The following is a 20,004-nucleotide window of genomic DNA, read 5'->3' on the forward strand; positions in this document are numbered from 1 at the left end:
GTGACAATACGAATCCCTATTAACAAAATCTGAAACTTAAGGTTAAATGAGATCAGAATTGTAGTTATAGATTTTTAATGTGATCATGCCTTCTGGCAATGCAACATTCACAAAAGTTAAAGTTTCCGTAAACATTTTTGCACCTGCCCACTAAATACTGCAGACCTCCCCTGCTTTCATTCTTTGTGGACATTTTCCAGTATTAACATTTATTGTAAAAATAATCCCTCTAATTTTATTTACTTCCTCCCTTCCTCTTTTCTCAAAGAAAGCTTAACAACGCAATGGGGAACATAACTCCATCTAGGCATACATTTATATGCATGTTAACTCGAACTAAGTTCCGCTGATCTGAACAGCATTTGCCCTTCAGTAGTGTGAAGGACTGCAGCCTGATTTACAGTACAAGCCTAAGCATGTCTACTCAGAAGTAAGCCCTACAGTCATACCTCTTCTTGCCAACGCTTCATGTTGCGTTTTTTCGGGTTAAGAACACGGCACATTCAGAAGTGTTTACTTCCGGGTTTCACTGCGTGCACATGCGCAGAAGCGTTCTGCTAGGTTTGCACATGTGCAGAAGCGTTTTGCGCGGTTCGCGCATGCACAGAAGTTCTCTATCACACTTCGCACATGCTCAGAAGTGCTGCTCTGGTTACTGACTTTTCGGTGTGCGAACGGCACCCCGTAACGGATCTTGTCCGCAACCAGAGGTACCACTGTATTAAGGTCAGTGGGACTTGCTCTGAGGGAACCAGGTATAGGACCACAGCCTTAATAGGGTATTTTCCAGTGTAACCATTCAGACTAAACTATCTGATGTTTTATCGTATTTTTAGTCTGATGTTTTATCGTGATTTTACTACTCTGTTGGGAGCCGTCCAGAGTGGCTGGGCCAACCCAGTCAGATGGGCAGCATACAAATAAGCCAGTGTGGTGTAGTGGTTAAGAGCGATAGACTCGTAATCTGGGGAACCGGGTCCGCGTCTCCGCTCCTCCACATGCAGCTGCTGGGTGACCTTGGGCCAGTCACACTTCTTTGAAGTCTCTCAGCCCCACTCAAATCCAAGAGTTTGGATTTGATATCCCGCCTTTCACTCCCTTTCAAGGAGTCTCAAAGCGGCTAACATTCTCCTTTCCCTTCCTCCCCCACAACAAACACTCTGTGAGGTGAGTGAGGCTGAGATACTTCAAAGAAGTGTGACTGGCCCAAGGTCACCCAGCAGCTGCATGTGGAGGAGCGGAGACGCGAACCCGGTTCCCCAGATTACGAGACTACCGCTCTTAACCACCACACCACACTGGCTCTCTAGTACATCCTCCTCGCCATTAGGGGGCAGTATACCGCTTCCAGGTGGGAAAGGCAGTGTTCCAATGAATTGCTTTTGAGCTGTAGACTTTGTCCGTTCATGGAATACAGATAAATGAGAACCCATTGGGTAATCTTGGTAATGTAGAAGAGTGGACTCCTTGGTCACAAGGCATTTGAATAAAAGCTATTTAGAGGAGAATCATGCCACCTAATGAGGCACTTAGCATTTTCAAGTGACATTTGAAGCAAAATAAGACCGTTCCGTGCTCAAGACGTCTAACACTGGGAATGACTGATGAAGAAGTATTAATGGAAACTGGAGCTTTGTTCCATCTTAATAAACATGACTTACTATCAGTAATACAGCAGCAACCCATTTTAATGCTACTGGAGACCTTTTGGTGACATAGATGGATTAGGTCTGCATATACTTGCTATCTTGGCATAGGGCTTGGGCTTCTGAGCGTAGTTGCATCAAGTCATTCCTGCCCACAAATGGCACCGAAGAGTAAGCTTGCTTTTAAGCCGTTTCTTCCCGTGCTTCTGTTACATAGCTTTTCAGGTATTATTTGTTCTTAAGTTGTTCAATGAACGTAGTACATTAGTGCATGCTTCCAGTGAATTGGAAGACTGCTCTTAAAAGCTTAAAAATGAAAGAAGAGTCTTCTAAAGAGGATGCCGAAATGGACTTTCAGGCTGGGGTCCTAAATGTCTTTGTGCTACATTGGATACTTTACAAGGTCTCCTACCTCATTCAACCACATAGCACAAATTGGCATAGCATGTATGGAGTGAAGGCACATTGTTGTGTTCTGGCCTTAGAGCCTGGCTACACATTACACTCACAACATGAGAACAACCACACAGTGTGGGAACGTCCTCTGCTGACCATTTTGAAGGCTTCCTGATCAACAGGCAGAGAAAGGTGGGAGGAATAGGAATTGCACGAACACAGAGTGGACACGAGAGCTGCTGGCTTATCCTCTGCTCCAGGGATGGTCAACATGATGCCCTGAGAATGTTGTTGGCCTACAACTCCTATAATCCCTCACCATTGCCCATATTGACTAGGGCTGATGGGAACTGTAGTCCAACAACATCTGGAGAACACCACATTGGCTACCCCTTCTCCACCCCTTGTTTATCTGACTTCCTCTCTTCTTAATGGAAGATTTTCTCCAGGAGTTAAGAAGGAGTAGAAGAACAGGACATTAGCCACTAAAGAGATTGATAATAAGTAAAGAACAACAAGAGACAGGGTAGACAACCAGTGGCTCTTCCTTTACTGTGTTGTGATTTTTTTTAAAAAAAACTCCTCTAGTTTCCTCTGCCAAATTTTTAGCAGCCTGTGTGACTGTGATATGTTTTCACTGTTTTTAATTCTGAATTTTATAATGTAACCTGCTTGGGACCACCTGCTGGCAAAGGTTGGAAAATAAATTAAATCATCACCACCATCATCATATAATAGTAATAAGCCATCTCCAGGGGTGAGCATATCATTCTGCTAGGTTTTTAACAGAGCTTTCACTGACCATGAAAGGAAATGAGGAAGGCTTGGTTCATATTGATCTCCTTGGATACATTGGACCTCAAGACATACTAGATTGTGGCTAATACACACATATTTGGCAAAGTTGCCTGAATCTTGCATCTTCTACCACCCTCTGTACTTATATTTTACTTTTTCTTGGCAGATCTCAAGAAGTGGAAGAATAATATCAGAGAAGGAATATCAGCTAAATGCTATGAGGAAGGATCACCATAAGTATATACGGGAATGTTTGGCCCAGGCCATATTCCACAAGGTGCTTGACATGGAAGTAGGTTTACATTATGGCTACTTCTCCTAAAGGCTGTTAAAAAGAAATATTCATAGTGTTATTCCAAAAGGATTACTGAGAAAACTTCCTGGTGTGGCAATAGCATGCAAATTTAACCTTTGGTAGAGAACATGGTAGCTTGAGGAGTCTGCAACACTTTAGGACTTAGCGACCAGCAAATTCTGAACACCCATTTCTTATGACCGTAGAGCGATTAAGGAACATTTGAGAGTTATTATGGTTTAGTAATGATGAAATGTATGCAAGAACACAAGGTATATCCACCCCTTTACTCATTCTGACTCTGAACAAGCTGCGAAGAGTCTGTGAAATTCTGTTAAGAAGCAATCTGATTTTTTTTGACTCTCTAAACCATGCCTTCAAGGTTTTGCTATTAGTACATAAAGTCCTTAACAGATTGGGACCAGTTTGATTGAAGGATCATCTCATCCTACATGTGCCTATTTGACTGCTTCAGTTTGTGGAACATACACTGTTGCGCGTGCCACATAATGCTTGTACTGCATCTGTTTGGAGTAAACCATTTAGAGTCACAACCTTTGAACTCCCTGCCTACTGACATTAGGCAGGCATCCTTGCTATGTTGTTCTAGATTCCTGCTGAAAACTTGCTTTGTTTCAACAAGCCAACCTAGGTACATAATTTAGTATTTGTCTTTAAATGTTGCTGATATTATCTGGGTATTATAATTCATATTGTTTTATTTTTATACAAAACACAAGTATAATACCAACAAGAATACTACCACCAATGATAATCACATCCCAGTGCAGAGTCAAGCTTTTACCTGGGTATTTACTGGCAAATTGTTTTTATGTGTGCCCCGTAGATTTGCTTGTTTGCTTTTGTTTAATTGGTTTATACATTTTTTTCTGAATTAAATGCACATGCAAGCAAGCTAAGCAGTGTGTTAGCGACTGTGAGGATAGACTCAGAGGACTCGATCTATTTATCTGGAGTAAATTCCAATAAAATGCCTGCATGAGCAGGTAAATTTTTCCTCCACTAATTTGCAAGTGGCCTGAGAAATATTAAATCATAGCAAAAACACGTTCTCCAATAATTTCATATTGGCAGGGAAGAGGAAGTTAAGGGAGGGAGGAAAGATACACGAATAGCCTGCAATTGGTCAGAACCAGTAAAGTGGCGTGAGCATCTCAGAATGCAAGAGTTCCCTTCAGCCGCTGGGTTCCACGCAGTCATCTCCTGAGGGCAAGGCAGCAGGAGGTCATGTTCCACCTGTGTACTCAAGAACCTATTACAGCCCATCAGATACATGCTCACATCTACCAATACGAACACCCAAGGTCAAGGACAGCCAGCAATAACAAAGAGGGGCATGGATGTAAGGAGCGAGCCAGGGCAGGGAGGAGCAGACGCTATCTCATTCACACAGAAGGTGGAAATGTGGCTGCAGGTAGGCCCCATTCTGCCTTGGTTCCACTCATGGATTGTTCCTGCCTTCTGTTTTCCCTTTGTGATGCTGATGCCCTTCCATGGTTGAGCCTGTGCAATGTTAAGGTGCACGAATCACTGTGTATCTATATATCTATGATGCAGGAGCCCAACCCATAATGCAGGTTATTCTACCTGGACTTCAGGTCTTTTGAGTCCTCCTAAGATGCCAGCTTTCATGCTATGCTTCCTTTTGGCACGGCTGCTTTCTCTTGTGTAGAGCATAAAGCAGCAGTTGAGACCAACTGCCTTGGAATCATGGAATTCTAAGGGAGGCCCCGCCGTCACATACAAACATGGAGATAATTTAGCAGTCGCCTACCGCCTTCCCTCCCCCCCCCGGTCAGCCAAATAACACCAGCAGAAACACCTTGCTCACCCAAGGACCTTTGAAGGGACCTTATGGATCATCCAACACAATGGTTTTGAACAGTTTGCCGGTGGAATTCACAAAGAGAGTTTTGCTGTGGACTTGCATTACCTTCTCTCCAACTCCGCTGCTTGTCAAGACTGGAATCCCCATCAGTGGAAGCGGGCTAAGAAAGGAATCGTTTTACTTGGTTTGGAGTACATTAGAAATTTCGCTGTTCCCTTCTCCCTGTTCCCTTTTCTGTGAGAGGCCAAGTGTAGGAAAAGGCTCTGTGTGGCCAGGGATAGTTACGGGCAATGCCTAGGACTGGAAGGGAAATATCAGTGGTCTCTAAACAAGGGGTGTGAAACACAAAGGGTGGAACAGAGGTCTGATGAGAGTTGCAGTTCAACAGCACCGGGGGTGGGGACTACATTAGCTGCCCCATTGTGTGTAACAACACCCCAAAGGACGGAAAAGTGCCATGGGCCTTGTCTGGGGAGTGGGAAGAGAAGCTCAGCAAAGAGAGAAGTGACAATAGCAGAGGCATGATGTGCCTTGATGTTTTGGGAAGATTTACCTAGGTGTAGCCCTGTTGGCCACAATGGGGCTTCACTTCTGAATAATCATGCTCAGTGGTTGTTACTTAAAATCATATCAAAAATGGCTTCTAAGAGCACAGGGTCTTTGATTCAGATCAGAACATCTACAGAGTTGTAGGGGTGTGTGTGTGTTAATCATTTGTTCCCAATTTGGTTGGTCCTCTTATGCCTGTTTTTAGAATTGGGGGCTGGGAGATTCTATTGGCTCAAATAAGAGTTCTAATTCCAATGCACAGGGCAGGTGCAGAGCCCCTGGTCCGTGTGAAGACTGAAGTGATGCAGACACTTAAAGTCCCCTACCCCTCTCAACAGGGTCCCGGTGCAAATCAGGGCCTCACACTTATAATTGCATGCATGGCAGTATGTTTAGGGCAAAATAAAATGGTCACTCCTCTTCTATGCCAACCATTGCCACCTCTGAAAACATTTATATCAAGGTGGCCCCAAACAGTGCAGCTAATAGGAAAGGTGGTAGTTTTAGCCCAGCAACATCTGAAGTGTCACATGACATGTGGTTTAAAACTACATCAAAATTAGAAAAGTACTTATTTATTGTAGATGTCGAGCAGAGCGCTGATTATGTCACAGTGAGGCTGAATGCATATGATCAAACCAGAATGTTGAAATGACGTACTGGTTTTGAGTTGCTCTGTGGAGCTTGCAACATGCACCTGGTAATGTGCTTTATGCAAGTCACACACAGGAACCCCATTCCTGCACACACATACATCCCCCTCATGTTTTGTGAATATGGGTGGAAAACACGTCACAGAGCAGTGGTGAAGATTAGCCTCAAGCTTTATTTCTTCCAGTGCATGTGAATAAGCTATTTCCCTTTTCTTTTCTTTTTAAAAAAACACCTAACTAGCGTCATCACCAGGGTGAGATAAAAAGAAAATTTGAAACTTCTGCCAGAAAAGACCGTATTCAGAGAGTTAAGGTAAATATTTTTCACTTCCATCTTACAGGAAACCTCAAAAACTTGTTTTGTGAATGCTGTACATCTCTTTGTCTGTGCAAGGAATGGGATCACTGGTGTGAGAGATAAGAATTCTGTGAAGAAACTTTGTCAGATTCTGTAAGCAGTTACTTCTATGTATATAGCCATGGCATTGATATTTATTTCATCTCTCTAATTCTCTCTCTCTGTTCTTAATGCATAATTGGCTGTGTTCTCTCACAGCTTTTTAGACATGATTTGCTTTTGACTAGCAACAATCACATTTATACGAAAATAAAAACCCATTTACTATTGAAGTTTTATAGACAGAAAAAAGTTACAGAATTAAAAAAGAGAAAATAAAAATAAAATAAAAAAGAAGGTACAAAAATACAAAGGAAAAATACAAAATACATAAAAATTAAAAAACAATTAAAAACAAATCAATATTTTCATGTCTTATATTTCATTTACTTGTTTCCTGACCTCCTCACACCTCCCTTTTTTGGTAAAAACCCATTTACTAATACCTCAAGACTCATTTGCTGGTCTTGGCTCTCTTATGAGGTCTCAAAGTAATTGAGAAACTGCTTTTCACAGATTTCTCCAAACAGCAGGGCAAACAGGGAGCATCCTCCGTTTCTTAACTATACCACTTTCTCAGGCATCTAAATTTTCTAGGTGGAACGATCAAGAAGGGCAGCGGAAGATGGACCTCGCCTGCTTTCCCCACACCCACCCACTGGGCCAAGAAATCGCTTGGGGCGCCGCAGATTTGGCAACAGGGGGCAGTTAGGTCAACTGGTGAGTTGAAGAGGGCCCATAGGCCATGTTTTGTTTGTTACAACCCTGTCCTACATTTAACTTTTAGCTATGCCATCACAGGCCACAGCCTTGATCCAACTGGAATCAAAGTATTAAGACTCCTGAATTTGCGACATTGGGATTTATCTATTTTTACCAGTAACATTTTTTTTCTTTGCTTTTGTCTAAAAACAACACCTAACTCTAGGCCTGATGACCTACTTCAACCCCCCAATTCTCTTTATCTGACCGTTGGGACTCTTCCCATACTACATTGCCGCACCATCAACAAACACCCTCTCTTCACAGACCATGCCCCTCACTGGCCCGCTTTGCTGCCTCCCCGAGTATTTTTGGCTGGTTCAAATGTGTCCTTAAATACTGTTACAGTGGTACCTCAGTTTAAGAACAGCCCTGTTTAAGAACGATTCAGTTTACGAACTCCGCACTACTCTGGAAGTAGTGTCCCGGTTTGTGAACCTACATCCACACCTTCATTTTATTTGTTTAAAATGCAAGATTTACACAAAGCAACAGTTTTAAAAAGTGTGTCCCTCAGAGACCAGCAAGAATACGGAGTCAATTGCAAGAAAGGTTTCCACTGCCTTTCTTCCCTTTTTCCTTTCTTGCCTCCTATGTCTGCAAGGGCAAATGTTCTTTTTCATATCAAATACAGTTGTTTTGTGCAAGAGCGGTTCTGCACAAAATAGCTACTTTAAAAATAAAAATACTGCACACCTGCCTTGAGCAACAACCACTGGAAAAGGGCAGGCTGCATCCTTTCCTTTGGGCTCATGGAAACCGCATGGAAGTAGGGGATGGGGTGTATAAACTGCACCCAGAAAATGTTACCACACATGTAAAAAAGAAGAAGAAGAAGCCCACCCACACAACACACTTCATTGTCTCCACAGTCTGTTAACATGCATTTTAATTTTGGATTTTCTTTCCTTGCTGGATTATCTGTGGATTGGGGAAATCAAAATTTAACACACGGAAAGTACAGCCAACCAACTTGGATGAGGAGGATGTTGTGCGGTTGCTGCAAATATAAAACAATAGGGAGTCAAGCATCTTCAGATACTCATTAAACTCCAGAGTGGATTACTCTTCAATCTCTTATAAAAACATCATTCTTTATTTTGTCTACATGACTTCCCAATAGAATATATATCTGAATACCATAATTATTACTGACAGAACAGTGAGCAAAGCATCTGGTCTGATCCTGTGACCATTTATGCAGTATGGGATATGATAGTAGTAGCTGTGTTGGACCTCAGCCTATGTACTTTGAAACAAAAGCACCAGGTCACATAGAGTGAGCTGCTCCTAAGCGTCTCCTACTTTCCCATTTATTTAATTTGCCCAGGCTACCTATCCTCGACCAAGCACCGCGCCAGGGAGCATACAGCAACCAGTCCGACTGCAGCCACTTCTCAGCTGTGCCACAGATGAATCTGCACCAAAGGCTGCTTCTAGACCAAAGCACCTCGTCTATGAGAAAGAACATCAATATGCCAGCGGGGTTAGACTTTGCTCTTTTATACAAGTGCTGTTGTAGAAAGCATGATTATAAGCTCACTCATTGTATTCATAATTAACTGATGGCCCAGCACAAGGTTAGCTAACACAGTGCCCTCCAGAGATTATTGGATTCCAGCTCCCACCTGCCCCAGATATCGTAGCTAAGGATGATAGGAGCTGTAGTCCAACAGCAAGTTCTTTGAGGGTTAAGATGTTAACTCTTATGTTGGCTAGTGTTCTAGGAGAAATTTATGTTTCTTTTACTCTTTGGAAATCGAAGTGAAATTATTAGACTGTGCCGGTACATGTAGTTTTAAAGCTCCCTTTCTCCCCTTTTCAATTGGGCTGATAGAGGCGAATAATTAGGGATGTGGTGTGAGAATTTGAAGCACAAGTTGCAAGCAGAATCAAGGCTGAGCAGGTGTGCTGCTTTGATTCTACTCGTACCCCAAACTCTCTCTAGCTGCTACCCTGTTCTTCTCTTCCCTAACACAAAAAACCTCATCTGCTAGGACAGGCTTCCTCAAACTCGGCCCTCCAAATGTTTTGAGACTACAATTCCCATCATCCCTGACCACTGGTCCTGCTAGCTAGGGATCATGGGAGTTGTAGGCCAAAAAATATCTGAAGGGACAAGTTTGAGGACACCTGTGCTAGGATGTCAGTTATCCAGTTCCATGTGCCAGGAAGTGCGTAACTCAAATTCTGCCCCCCCCCAAAACAGTTGGTTTTGTAACTTCTCTTAGTACCAACTTAAGCAAAATTATATTGTTCTTTTCTGATATCTATCATTCCATTTTTTGTGTTATTTTGCATCATTCATTCTGCATTTGCTGTTCATTGGGAGGGGCATGGACCTTTGAGATAGTTGGGTCTCCAGCTGTTTTTGCACTAAAATCCCTGACCACTGGTTCCCTGCTAGCTAGGGATGATGGGAGTTGTAGTCCAAAAACAGCTGGAGACCAAAGTTTAGGAAACCCTGGGTTAGACCAAAGGTCCATATAGGTCAGCATCATTCTATCACCAACAGTGAACAGCCAGATTCTTCACGGAAACACAGCCGTTGGTACTGTCACTACCTCTGAACATGGAGGTTTAATGTAGCTGTCATGGCTAACAGCTATTGATCCACAAGTGTGTCTGATCCTCTTTTTTAAAAACATCTAAGCCAGTAGCCCTCGCCACATCTTTTGGCAGTGAACTCTATTCATCACTTACACGTTGTGCGGAGAAGTAATTTCTGAATCTACTGCCAATCACTTTCATTGATTGTGTACTTTCTTTGTAATTGCCTCAGTTAGTAAGCTGCCATGATCTGGCATGTGATTATTCAGATTCATGACTGGAATGCAGATACATGGCCAACGGGACGCTCTCCAGCACACCCACAGTCACTGGGGATGTTCTGGCAAGTGCAAACCTCACACACGAGGCAGCAAATGTTCTTGGTGCGTGTGCCCCATGTTCCCTGGAGGAAACCCTGTCAACTGTGAATGGGAGAGATGTGGTGTACCTTGGCACGTGCCCACTCCATGTTTACAAGCACAGGTTTGCCCTTCTCACAGTTCTTTCCTTTCACACAGAGTTCATTGTGGCAAACCCTGAGATACAGTACATGCACATGAAAACCTCCCATAAATATTATCTCATAAAAGCAGAGGACAAAGGGAAATCCAAACCCAAGGGGAGCAGTAAAAGGGGTGGGATGTATTGAGAATCTGTATCGCAGACCAGAAATGAACAAGTGGGTCTGTATTCCCCCCCTTAAAAAAAGAAATTTATTTTTGATTTTTAAAATCCATTGAACCTAAAGTACTGAGAAATTCTAAGCAAAAAAGTTTATCAAATACTTAATGCATAATTTTAAGTTAGGCATGGGTGGGTGCTAACTGCTGTTAAATATTTCAGGGAGAGAAAGGGCTGCTAAAATCTCTGGATTATTCAGCTGGAATATCCCCATACCGACTTCCTATCGTTAACAATTTTATGGTACCTATTCCACCACCTCCCAGAAGTGAGAAGAAAAGTGGGGCACCGAGAGGCCGCCGTTTTCGCCCAACAACCGCACCCAATGGCTTGGAGCAAATGATGAAGGTAATATGATTTTGCCATAATTTTTGGCTTTCATGTTTCCTCGATATCACATTTCCTCCTAAAACCTTTGAGGTTGTAGACTGATACGCCTGCAAATTGAAACTCTATCTGTTTGCAGAATGTAACCGATCTGTTTTCTGTAGTGGCTCCTCACCTTTGGATTGCACTAAGATAAAAATGGATCTCTGTTTGTGAATGGAAGATTAAGATAGAAGGTTGATAGAATATATATATATATATATATATATATATATATATATATATATGTGTGTGTGTGTGTGTGTGTGTGTGTATATATATATATATATATATATATATATATATATATAATTTTGCACTTTTTAGGTATTATCTTTGTCTGGTTTTTATAGTATTATATGTTGAAAACCTTCAATAAAATTGATTGTTTTTTAAAGTGACCTCTTGGATCAGGCCAAAGTCCCATCTGGTTCAGTGTTCTCTTTCCTGTCCAATACCTATGGGATGCCCACAAGGAGGGCATGAAGGCAATAGCTGTACCTATTGATCTACTTGCACTTTGATGTGCTTTCGAACTGTTAGGTGGGCAGGAGCTGGGACCGAACAACGGGAGCTCACCCTGTCGTGGGGATTCAAACTGCTGACCTTCTGATCGGCAAGCCCTAGGCTCTGTGGTTTAGACCACAGCGCCACCCACATCAGCTTAGGTTAGTATATTAGACTCTTTCCATGTGGTGCATATGGAATATGTGTCAAGGTAGTGGGAAGGCCGTATGTGATTGCTTTGGATTCTAGCAGAGGGATTGTGCATACCAAGTTGCCAGTTGCTCATCGCCTTGCCACATGCTCCGAGTGCGATTGCTGAACACTGACAGCAGAAAATGGATCTTGGCAGGGCAAATATCAGCCATGGAAAACTGCAGGTATCTCAGTGGACTTTTGTGCTCTTTGATGTAGGAGACAGTGAAGTTCTACAGGCCTCAAATACAGAGCAATGCGTATGTTACCATGATCTATTTGGGGAAAACAGTGCACCTGTCCTATGACCTTTTAGACAACCGAGAGGAAATCAAAATATATCAACAGCACTGTGGAGGTGAAAACCTGTGTGTGTTCAGAGCCAAAGTACTGGAGGGAGGTAAGCATGAGAAAGCCCAAGAGTTCATTTCAGTTCTGGAAAACTCTTTATTTTATGTGGATAAACTGTGGAAGTGGAAGCGAAATTATTTCCACGAAGCTGTGTGTCGTTATGCGTGTCCAGGGACGTATATACCAGCTGCCTCAAACTAAGTCTAGATTTACTGTTTCATGATTGAAAACGAGGCTGCAATTACTTTTGCAAATTATGGAAGAAGGGGATGTACAGCGGTGATTTAGCAAAATACAGCGGGTTAGATTAATTTTTGGATGGAGATGTATGGTTAATAAAATGCTTGCAGGGGTAAAATGAATACCAAATTATCTGCTTACAAGAAGCTATAATATATCAGGGTGAGCTGTTTATGACTCCAGGAGGGAAATGAATACATGCTTGAGCTTTGATTCTGAACGTGAATCAATGGTGACGATGTTGATCTGAGGGAAGGCTTGCACGCTGGGTAGAATTAATCTCATGGCACGATAGAGGGCGATTGCTGTGGAAAGATGTAGTCTCTATTTTACTTACTTATTTGAATTAAATAATAAATTAAGTAAATATAATTTACATTATTTAATTTGCAGTAGTGCTAAGCAATGAATAGAATGTAGAAGTAAATATAGCCCATTGCCAGAGGTCTTCGACGGGACACACCACGGGTGGGGAACCCTTTTCGGCATGCGAGCCAGCATGGTGTAGTGGTTAGAGTGTCAGACTAGGACCTGGGAGACCAAGGTTCAAATCCCCACTCAGTCATGAAGCTTGCTGGGTGACCTTGGGTCACTCACTGCCTCTCTTGCCTCTCTCTTACCTTGCAGGGTTTTTGTGAAGATAAAATAGGGAAGGGGAGAACTACATAGGCCACCTTGAGCTCTGAGGGTGGGCGAGATACAAATAAAAGGAATGAATGAATGAATTCCCTTCTGGGCAACCTTTGGAAGGTCAAATATAAGTGGTGGGTGGGGCCAGAGATAAAGCCACGTGGGGCAATGAGTGTGAATGCTACCTTTGTACATAGAACCATAGAATTGTAGAGTTGGAAGGGTCACGGGGGTCATCCCTTGCAAAGCAGGGATCTCAGCTAAAGCATCAATGACAAATGGCCATCCCACCTCTGCTTAAATACTAGTACAGTAGGCTAGTATCTGCACACATTCTGTATCTTCCATCAAGACAAAAAAGAGCCAGGGGGGGAAAAACACAGGTGTGAAGCAGGACCAGTGAGGCCTGTGACCTAAGGAGAGCATGCATGACCAAAGGCATTTTTTTAAAGGAAAACAAAAAACCCTAAAGGGTAAGGGGGAATCCCTCAAAAACAGCTTCATGAAGACTGAGCATGTGAACATAGCTATAGAGTGCTTCTGGGAGTGGGTGATCGGGAGGATGGAAAATGGGTAACAGGAATGGGATGGAGAGGCTGGCATCATGAACAGCAGAATGTTGCACTGCAACATTTTGTTGCAGCTCCAATCCATGGCAGTGTTGCAAGCAAGTTCTTTCTAGTTTTTTGGAGTTGCAACTTCTTTCATTCTCACACAAATGAGGCAAGTTACTTGTTTAGTATTAATTTATCTGACAAGAAGATAGTTGCCTCTGGTGAATCCAAGATTCTCTCCACTGGGCAACATTAGATGCCTTACGCTTATAGTTTGATTAGAGCTTTGGCTTCCTCTTCCTAAACTTATTTCTTTTGTTAAATTTCTCTCCTGCCACTTTTAGTACGCAGTGCTCCCAGGATGATGTATAATAAAATTCATGCACATACACATCACAATCCATCACTAAAATAACAAAATGAACAAGAGATGAAACATTATAATGAGAATAAGGAAAGAAAATAAACATCTTTTATATAGTCGGGAAAGAAAACAAAAGTATTTCCTTGGCACCGAAATGATAACAACATAAGCCCAGGTGAATCTTCTCAAGGAGAGATTTCCAAAGCATGGTGCCATAAACTAAGAATCTCTCACCAGTCACCACCCACTTTACATCAGCAGGTGGTCTCTCACCCAAGGGAGAGTTTCAGATCAGAGTGATAATTCAATATACAGCAAACACAGCCTCAACAGGTACCTGAGCCCCAGGCTCTATAGGCTTACTCTCACAAATGTTTTATAATAATTCTTACAGCAGTATTTCTCAAGCCTGGGTAACTAGCTGTTTTTGGACTACTATTCCCATGATTCCTGACCGCTAGTCTTGCTAGATAGGGATGATGGTAGTCCAGCAGCTTCTGGGGACCCAAGGTTGAGAAAGGCTGTCTCATAGTAATGGTGAACCAGTGGCTGACAATAGGTTGTCAGGGAGTCCAGCAGCCTCTGGAGGGTCACAGGTTTCACTTCTCTGAACTACTATTTGCTCTGCAGGCCTTTTGTGGCAGAAGGTCTTGGTCAATACAGTAGATGATTGGGCTTCTTACTTGTCATGTTTTAAATCCAACTGAAGCAAGCAGAAAAAGCCAGATGAGGCATTCTTGGACAGTGCCATTTCTATCTACAGGGTTAGGGTTGAGTGTAGAAAAAAAAAATACTCCAATGCCAAAAAGCTCACCTGAGAAGGTTTGAGCCCAGCTTTCTCTCAGGCACACCTTTACACACACACACACACACACACACACACACACACACATTCCCCTTGATGCAGGAAATCTTTCATATGTGCCACCTCCTCCCAGCGATAAGGTACCACATGCTGTCCCTGTACACTTGAATCGGCTCTTAACTCACCTTAAATGCTGTGGGAAAGGCTCAATACAGTCTTGTGTTGTTGCTGCTCTTTTCAATTGCAGAAACTTTTCAGTTTGTCTCCAAGCGGCATTACGGCTTCCCCTTCAGTCTCACTTTTTACCTCAATGGAATGCAAGTGGACCGCTTAAGTACCTGCTGTGAATATAAACATCGGAAGGGGACTCGGCTGGGAGGCAAACATGGATACTTTGGTCTTGTCAATGTGGAACGATCAGCTCCTTGCTACAGGTATGGACAATGGGTTGGTTGTCTGTTGGGACCTGGAGTCTGTAGCAGATAAAATGGGCATGAAGGAAACTCGACTCTTGAATTTGCTGCCAGGCTCTTCTTTTAGGGACCTGCACCTGTTCAGCTATAGGTTCAGGAACTGGCTGCCATCTTGGATCCTGCTGATTCCAAGCTCCAAAAGAGAAGCCTCATGCAGCCAAAACCCCCCACCATTAGCACCATTTTAATACTTGCAGTTAAATTGTTGCAGAAGCTTTCATGATCCTGAGCGCACATCATCCAATGTACATGGTGGCATGGTGCATCTGACAAAGTTGGCGCTGACCCAAGAAAGCTTCTGCCACAATATGCTGGTTAGTATTTATGGGTTATGCCACTCTCGGTTGGTTTTGCTGAAACAGGCAGCCCTCGATAGTCATCTATAGCCATAAAAAAGAGACCAGCTATTCTATTGTTTCTTGAACTTGAGTATGTGGCAGCGTGCGGCATCAAATGCATAACGGATGCTGAGGAGGCACAGGAGGTGCATATGCATGTATGAGTTGAAGGAGAGTAGAGAATAAACCTTTTAAACAAGGGTGCACTTTCAGATTCTAGGAATTCAAAAAACAAAAACAAAATGAAAAACCTTAAGAACGAGACACCAATAAACCATTGACGCGAGTATGAAGGCACTGCATGGCTTCATTTGATTGCTTGATTTGTTTGAAACTGTTTCACCATCTGACACCATTTTTGCATGGCTTTCCTCTCATTTTGTGGCTTTGCTTGGTAGGGGTTGATTTGAGGGGCGCTTTCAAGGTAACAGTCCTGCTTTGTAGCAGTAGACCGAACAAGATAGTCTTCTAATCCTGTTCAATTCTGCGTCCCAGTAATGTAGTCACTAAGTGCTTGCAGGTATTGCTGTATCTTTTCCTAAATATTCAAGGTCTGTTTAGGAAATAACGTTTAAGATAAAAATAATGCTCAAAAATTACATAATAGATCACAGCCATCTTTTAAAGGATGGAGTCTCCAATGTACTTCCTGTTTTATTCTGATGTTGCAATTAAATTAATATGGGCACACCAGGACCCTCATTTTTGTCTTTCGCTGAAATCAGTGGCAACGCAGCAATTTCTCCTTGGAAGCATTCCTTTCTACAACATTTCTTTTGATTTGCAAAGAAGTACCAGGCAAGAGAATGCATGCAAATTTTCTAGTCTCATCTTTCCCTGTTATAGGATATTTTATAAATAACAACGAAAAGCAGAAGAAAAAGAAAGAAATGGGAACCCCCATAGAGCCAAATTACTTTTCAGATAAGCATATTCCACTATCCAGAAACACTTTCCCCTTCTTCAGAGTAAGATTTGCATAATGTATGTAAATGTTATGCTATCACTGGTGTGATAAGGCTGTTCGGAGGAGTGGAAAGCATGCAAATTAGAGGTGGTTGTATTTTTCAGTAAATGTCCCAACTAGCTACATGCGTGTGTTTCTGTGCCAATTTGCTCCCAAAAACTTGGGAAAATAGCAAAATGCTTCAAACAATATCTTTTATAAGGGAAGAATGTTTACTTCTGACATATCAACATGTAAGTCTTAAATATGCAATCCTGGTATAGACACATACCTGGGAATAAGCCCCATTGAATTCAGCGGGGCTTTCTTCTTAGTAGATATGCATAGGATTGCACTTTTAACCATTTTAATTATTATGGCTATGAACCTCATTTGCTATTTTGTTGCCCATGCACCCAGTTTAAAAATACTGTTTTAGAGCTTTTAGCAGTCTGCTTAGGTTTTTAATCATCTACAATATCTTCTACAACCTTGATGACTTCACTGCTTACCTCAGATTCCAGATCACTTATGAAGAGAGTAAACAGCACCAGTCCTTCCCTCCCCCAATTGCATTGTGATGAATGTCCATTTCCTCCCCCCCCCCAATTCTTTTGATGATGTGTTCCTAAGTCATAAGCCATAATAGGGTTTATCTTCCTGTCTTGTGATTGCTAAGTCCCTGCAGGGGCTCCTGATAGAGCAAAAGAAAAAAATATATGGAGAGGATAGTGCAGAAGAACAAATCACACCCAAACAATCATAGTTTGTAGGAATACTGACTCTCTACAAGTCTTTGAAAACATAATTTTGAACCGTATATACTCGAGTATAAGCCGACCTGAATATAAGCTGAGGCACCAAATTTTACCACAAAAAACTGGGAAAACTTATTGACTCGAGTATAAGCCGGTTCACCACACCAGAGGCTGGTGGCGGCAGCGGCGGAGGAAGAACAAGCAGCCCGAAAGGTCTGCTTTCAGGCTGCTCATTCTTCCTCCACTGCCACCACCGACAGCGGCAAAGGTGGAGAAGCAGGAAGGAGCAGCCCGAAAGGACCCTCACTCAAGTATAAGCCGAGGGGGACTTTTTCAGCATAAAAAATGTGCTGAAAAAGTTGGCTTATACTTGAGTATATACGGTAAGTGGTGCACCGTGGAACAAATAAGACAAATAATTCTCCTTTTTATAGAAATCTTTACAAAGTATGATTCGCTGTGGGATGAAAAACATGTGTTTGCATCCTTTCTCATCCTCTGCCAACAGAATTGTGGCTACTCCTCTTAAAAGAGGCTCTTCTTCTTTTCCCAGATCAATATTACTGCCTCGTATTTCTCCAATACAATTTGCAATGGTCATTGCTGGAAAAAATGTGCTTCTAGGCAACCTGTTAACCATGCTATTTTCCCCCATCCATAACAAGCTAAGTTTTATGGCATTGCCATTTTGCAACCATTCCTTATGAATCCACAGATAGTCCTACTCAGGGTAGACCCACTGAAATTAATGGGCCTAAGTCGGGCATGCCTGTTAATTTCAGTAGATGTGTCTCCTTTGAGCTTGATTAATATTGGATATAACCCACTTCTTCTCATTTTTTAATATAAGCACAGGAACCTAAGATGCAGCTGTAAATCTGATGTTGTTTCTTCAAGGCTCTTAAGGAGCCTTGAAGGAGAGCCCATGGTTTGTGTCCTTTCCATTATCAATGGTCTGCTTTCATAATCTCCCACTCTGCCTTTGCCAGGTGTATCATCGCAATGGGTCTGGACAAAAAGCCTTTGCCTCCCAAGAAAAAGATCGCTGTTGCCGATGAAGAAAAGAAAGAAGATTCTGCGAAGGAAGAATATAGCAATAAGCTACCAGGAAGTAGCAGCAGTGGAGAGGAAAGCAAATATTTAAGGTTTACTCCAGCTCCCAGACAACAGAAAGAATTTGTGGGAGATGCTCAAGAAATGCAAGTGCAGGCAAGAAAAAGAGGGATAGAAAGAGCCCCTGGTGATTATGAAAAGAGCCCAAGAATTGCAGCAATTGATGGTACAGTATGAATGGGGAGAAATTGTTGCACAGTATATGCCCTGTGGGCAGAAAGTTCTAGCGCCAGTCTCTGGCATCTTCAGTTAAGGAATCTCAGGTGGTAGATGACAGAGGAGACTGCTCTCTGCTTGAGACCCTGGAGAGCATCTGCCAATTATAATTAAGCAAACATGGGCTAGATCATTGGTTTTCAACTGGTGTGTCAGGACTCAATACTGGGTCACTGATTTATGGTAAGGTAAAAGGTAATAATAATAATAATAATAATAATAATAATAATAATAATAATTTTTTATTTATATCCCACCCTCCCCAGCTGAAGCCGGGCTCAGGGCGGCTAACAACAATAAAATAATACAACATTCTAAAATGTAAAGACCCTCTGGACGGTTAATTCCAGTCAAATTTGGCTGTGGGGTGTGGCACTCATTTCTGCTTTTCAGACCAAGGGAGCTGGTGTTTATCCGTAGACAGCTTTTCCAGGTCATGCGGCCAGCATGACTAAACCACTTCTGGCGCATGGAAATGCTGTTTACCTTCTGCAGTGGTACCTATTTATCTACTCATGCTGGTATGCTTTCGAACTGCTAGGTTGGCAGGAGCTGGGACAAGGCAATGGGAACTCACCCCATCGCATGAATTTGAACTGCCGTCCTTACAATCGGCAAGCCCAAAAGGCTCACTGGTTTAGACCACAGCACCAGCCTCAGCCTTCCAGATGTTTTTGGCCTACAACTCCCATGATCCCTAGCTAGCAGGACCAGTGGTCAGGGGGATGGGAATTGTAGTCCTAAAACATCTGGAGGGCCAAGGTTGAGGAAGCCTGTTCTAACTTTTTCAAATATAGTGGCTTACAATGCTGCTTAAAAATAATTCAGTATATCACCAATTTATCCTTCATTCTTTATATAGCACAAAGAACAACAAAGTCAAAGTAAGTAAATCAACAAATACACTTTGAAACGATGCCTAAAAAACTGCTAAAGAGGCATGATGACATTTCCTGGTACAGTGGTATCTCGGTTTTCAAATATCTCAGAAGTCGAACGTTTTGGTTTTTGAACGCCAAAAACCTGGAACTAAATGCTTCCATTTTTGAACGCGTCTTGGAAGCTGAATGGCTTCCACTGAGTGTTTCTCAATTTACTCAATTAAATTGGCAGACTGCCCTTTGCGCCTCAGTTTTCGAATGTTTCAGAAATCAAACAGTCTTCCAGAATGGATTATGTTCGAAAACCGAGGTACCACTGTACACATGATATGGCAAAGCTTGTAATCTGTGAAGCGTGGGTGAGAAATGTTGGTTCTCCAGAAGCTGTTGAATTGCAACTCCCATGAGCCCCAGCTAGCATGGCTAGTGGTTGAGGATGACGGGAGCTATAGTGTGACAACATTTGGATGGCCACAGGTTTTCTCCCCTTGCCATGAAGCAGATGTAACTAGGTACATTGTGTTTTGACCTCTTTGTGAGCAAAAATGGCTGACGGTTTCTGCTCCAAGGAGAATGCAGCAAGTAGTAAGGGATGACTTCAGTTCTGCACACATACACACACATTTATCATCTCTAAATGAAAAATTTGGAATTAATTCATTATTTTCAGATTTAGAGTTCAGTTAACGGATTC

General features: G+C 42.4%; 1 protein-coding gene and 1 long non-coding RNA gene across 5 annotated transcripts in view; one reads left to right on the plus strand and one right to left on the minus strand.

Moving 5' to 3' along the window:
• ERICH3 (glutamate rich 3) overlaps window positions 1-20,004 on the plus strand; it is a 62,158-nt gene that overhangs the window by 14,265 nt on the left and 27,889 nt on the right. The window contains exons 3-10 of one of the 4 annotated variants that reach the window (XM_053392044.1): window positions 3,007-3,132; window positions 6,428-6,499; window positions 7,181-7,303; window positions 8,676-8,831; window positions 10,739-10,924; window positions 11,861-12,041; window positions 14,833-15,019; window positions 18,090-18,379. In XM_053392044.1, coding sequence (XP_053248019.1) covers window positions 3,007-3,132; window positions 6,428-6,499; window positions 7,181-7,303; window positions 8,676-8,831; window positions 10,739-10,924; window positions 11,861-12,041; window positions 14,833-15,019; window positions 18,090-18,379 — 1,321 coding nt within the window. Of the gene's footprint in view, window positions 1-3,006; window positions 3,133-4,346; window positions 4,571-4,926; window positions 5,169-6,427; window positions 6,500-7,180; window positions 7,304-8,675; window positions 8,832-10,738; window positions 10,925-11,860; window positions 12,042-14,832; window positions 15,020-18,089; window positions 18,380-20,004 lie in introns of those variants that run through there. The other 3 variants (XM_053392046.1, XM_053392048.1, XM_053392047.1) reach the window with 3 other exon arrangements.
• Window positions 3,404-4,886, minus strand: LOC128415604 (uncharacterized). The gene is made up of 2 exons (XR_008331007.1): window positions 4,744-4,886; window positions 3,404-3,659 (listed from the first exon to the last, which is right to left on the minus strand). It is a non-coding gene; the product is annotated as an uncharacterized LOC128415604 (long non-coding RNA).

The sequence above is a fragment of the Podarcis raffonei genome, chromosome 6 (genome assembly GCF_027172205.1).
Source record: "Podarcis raffonei isolate rPodRaf1 chromosome 6, rPodRaf1.pri, whole genome shotgun sequence".
Lineage (NCBI taxonomy): Eukaryota > Metazoa > Chordata > Lepidosauria > Squamata > Lacertidae > Podarcis > Podarcis raffonei.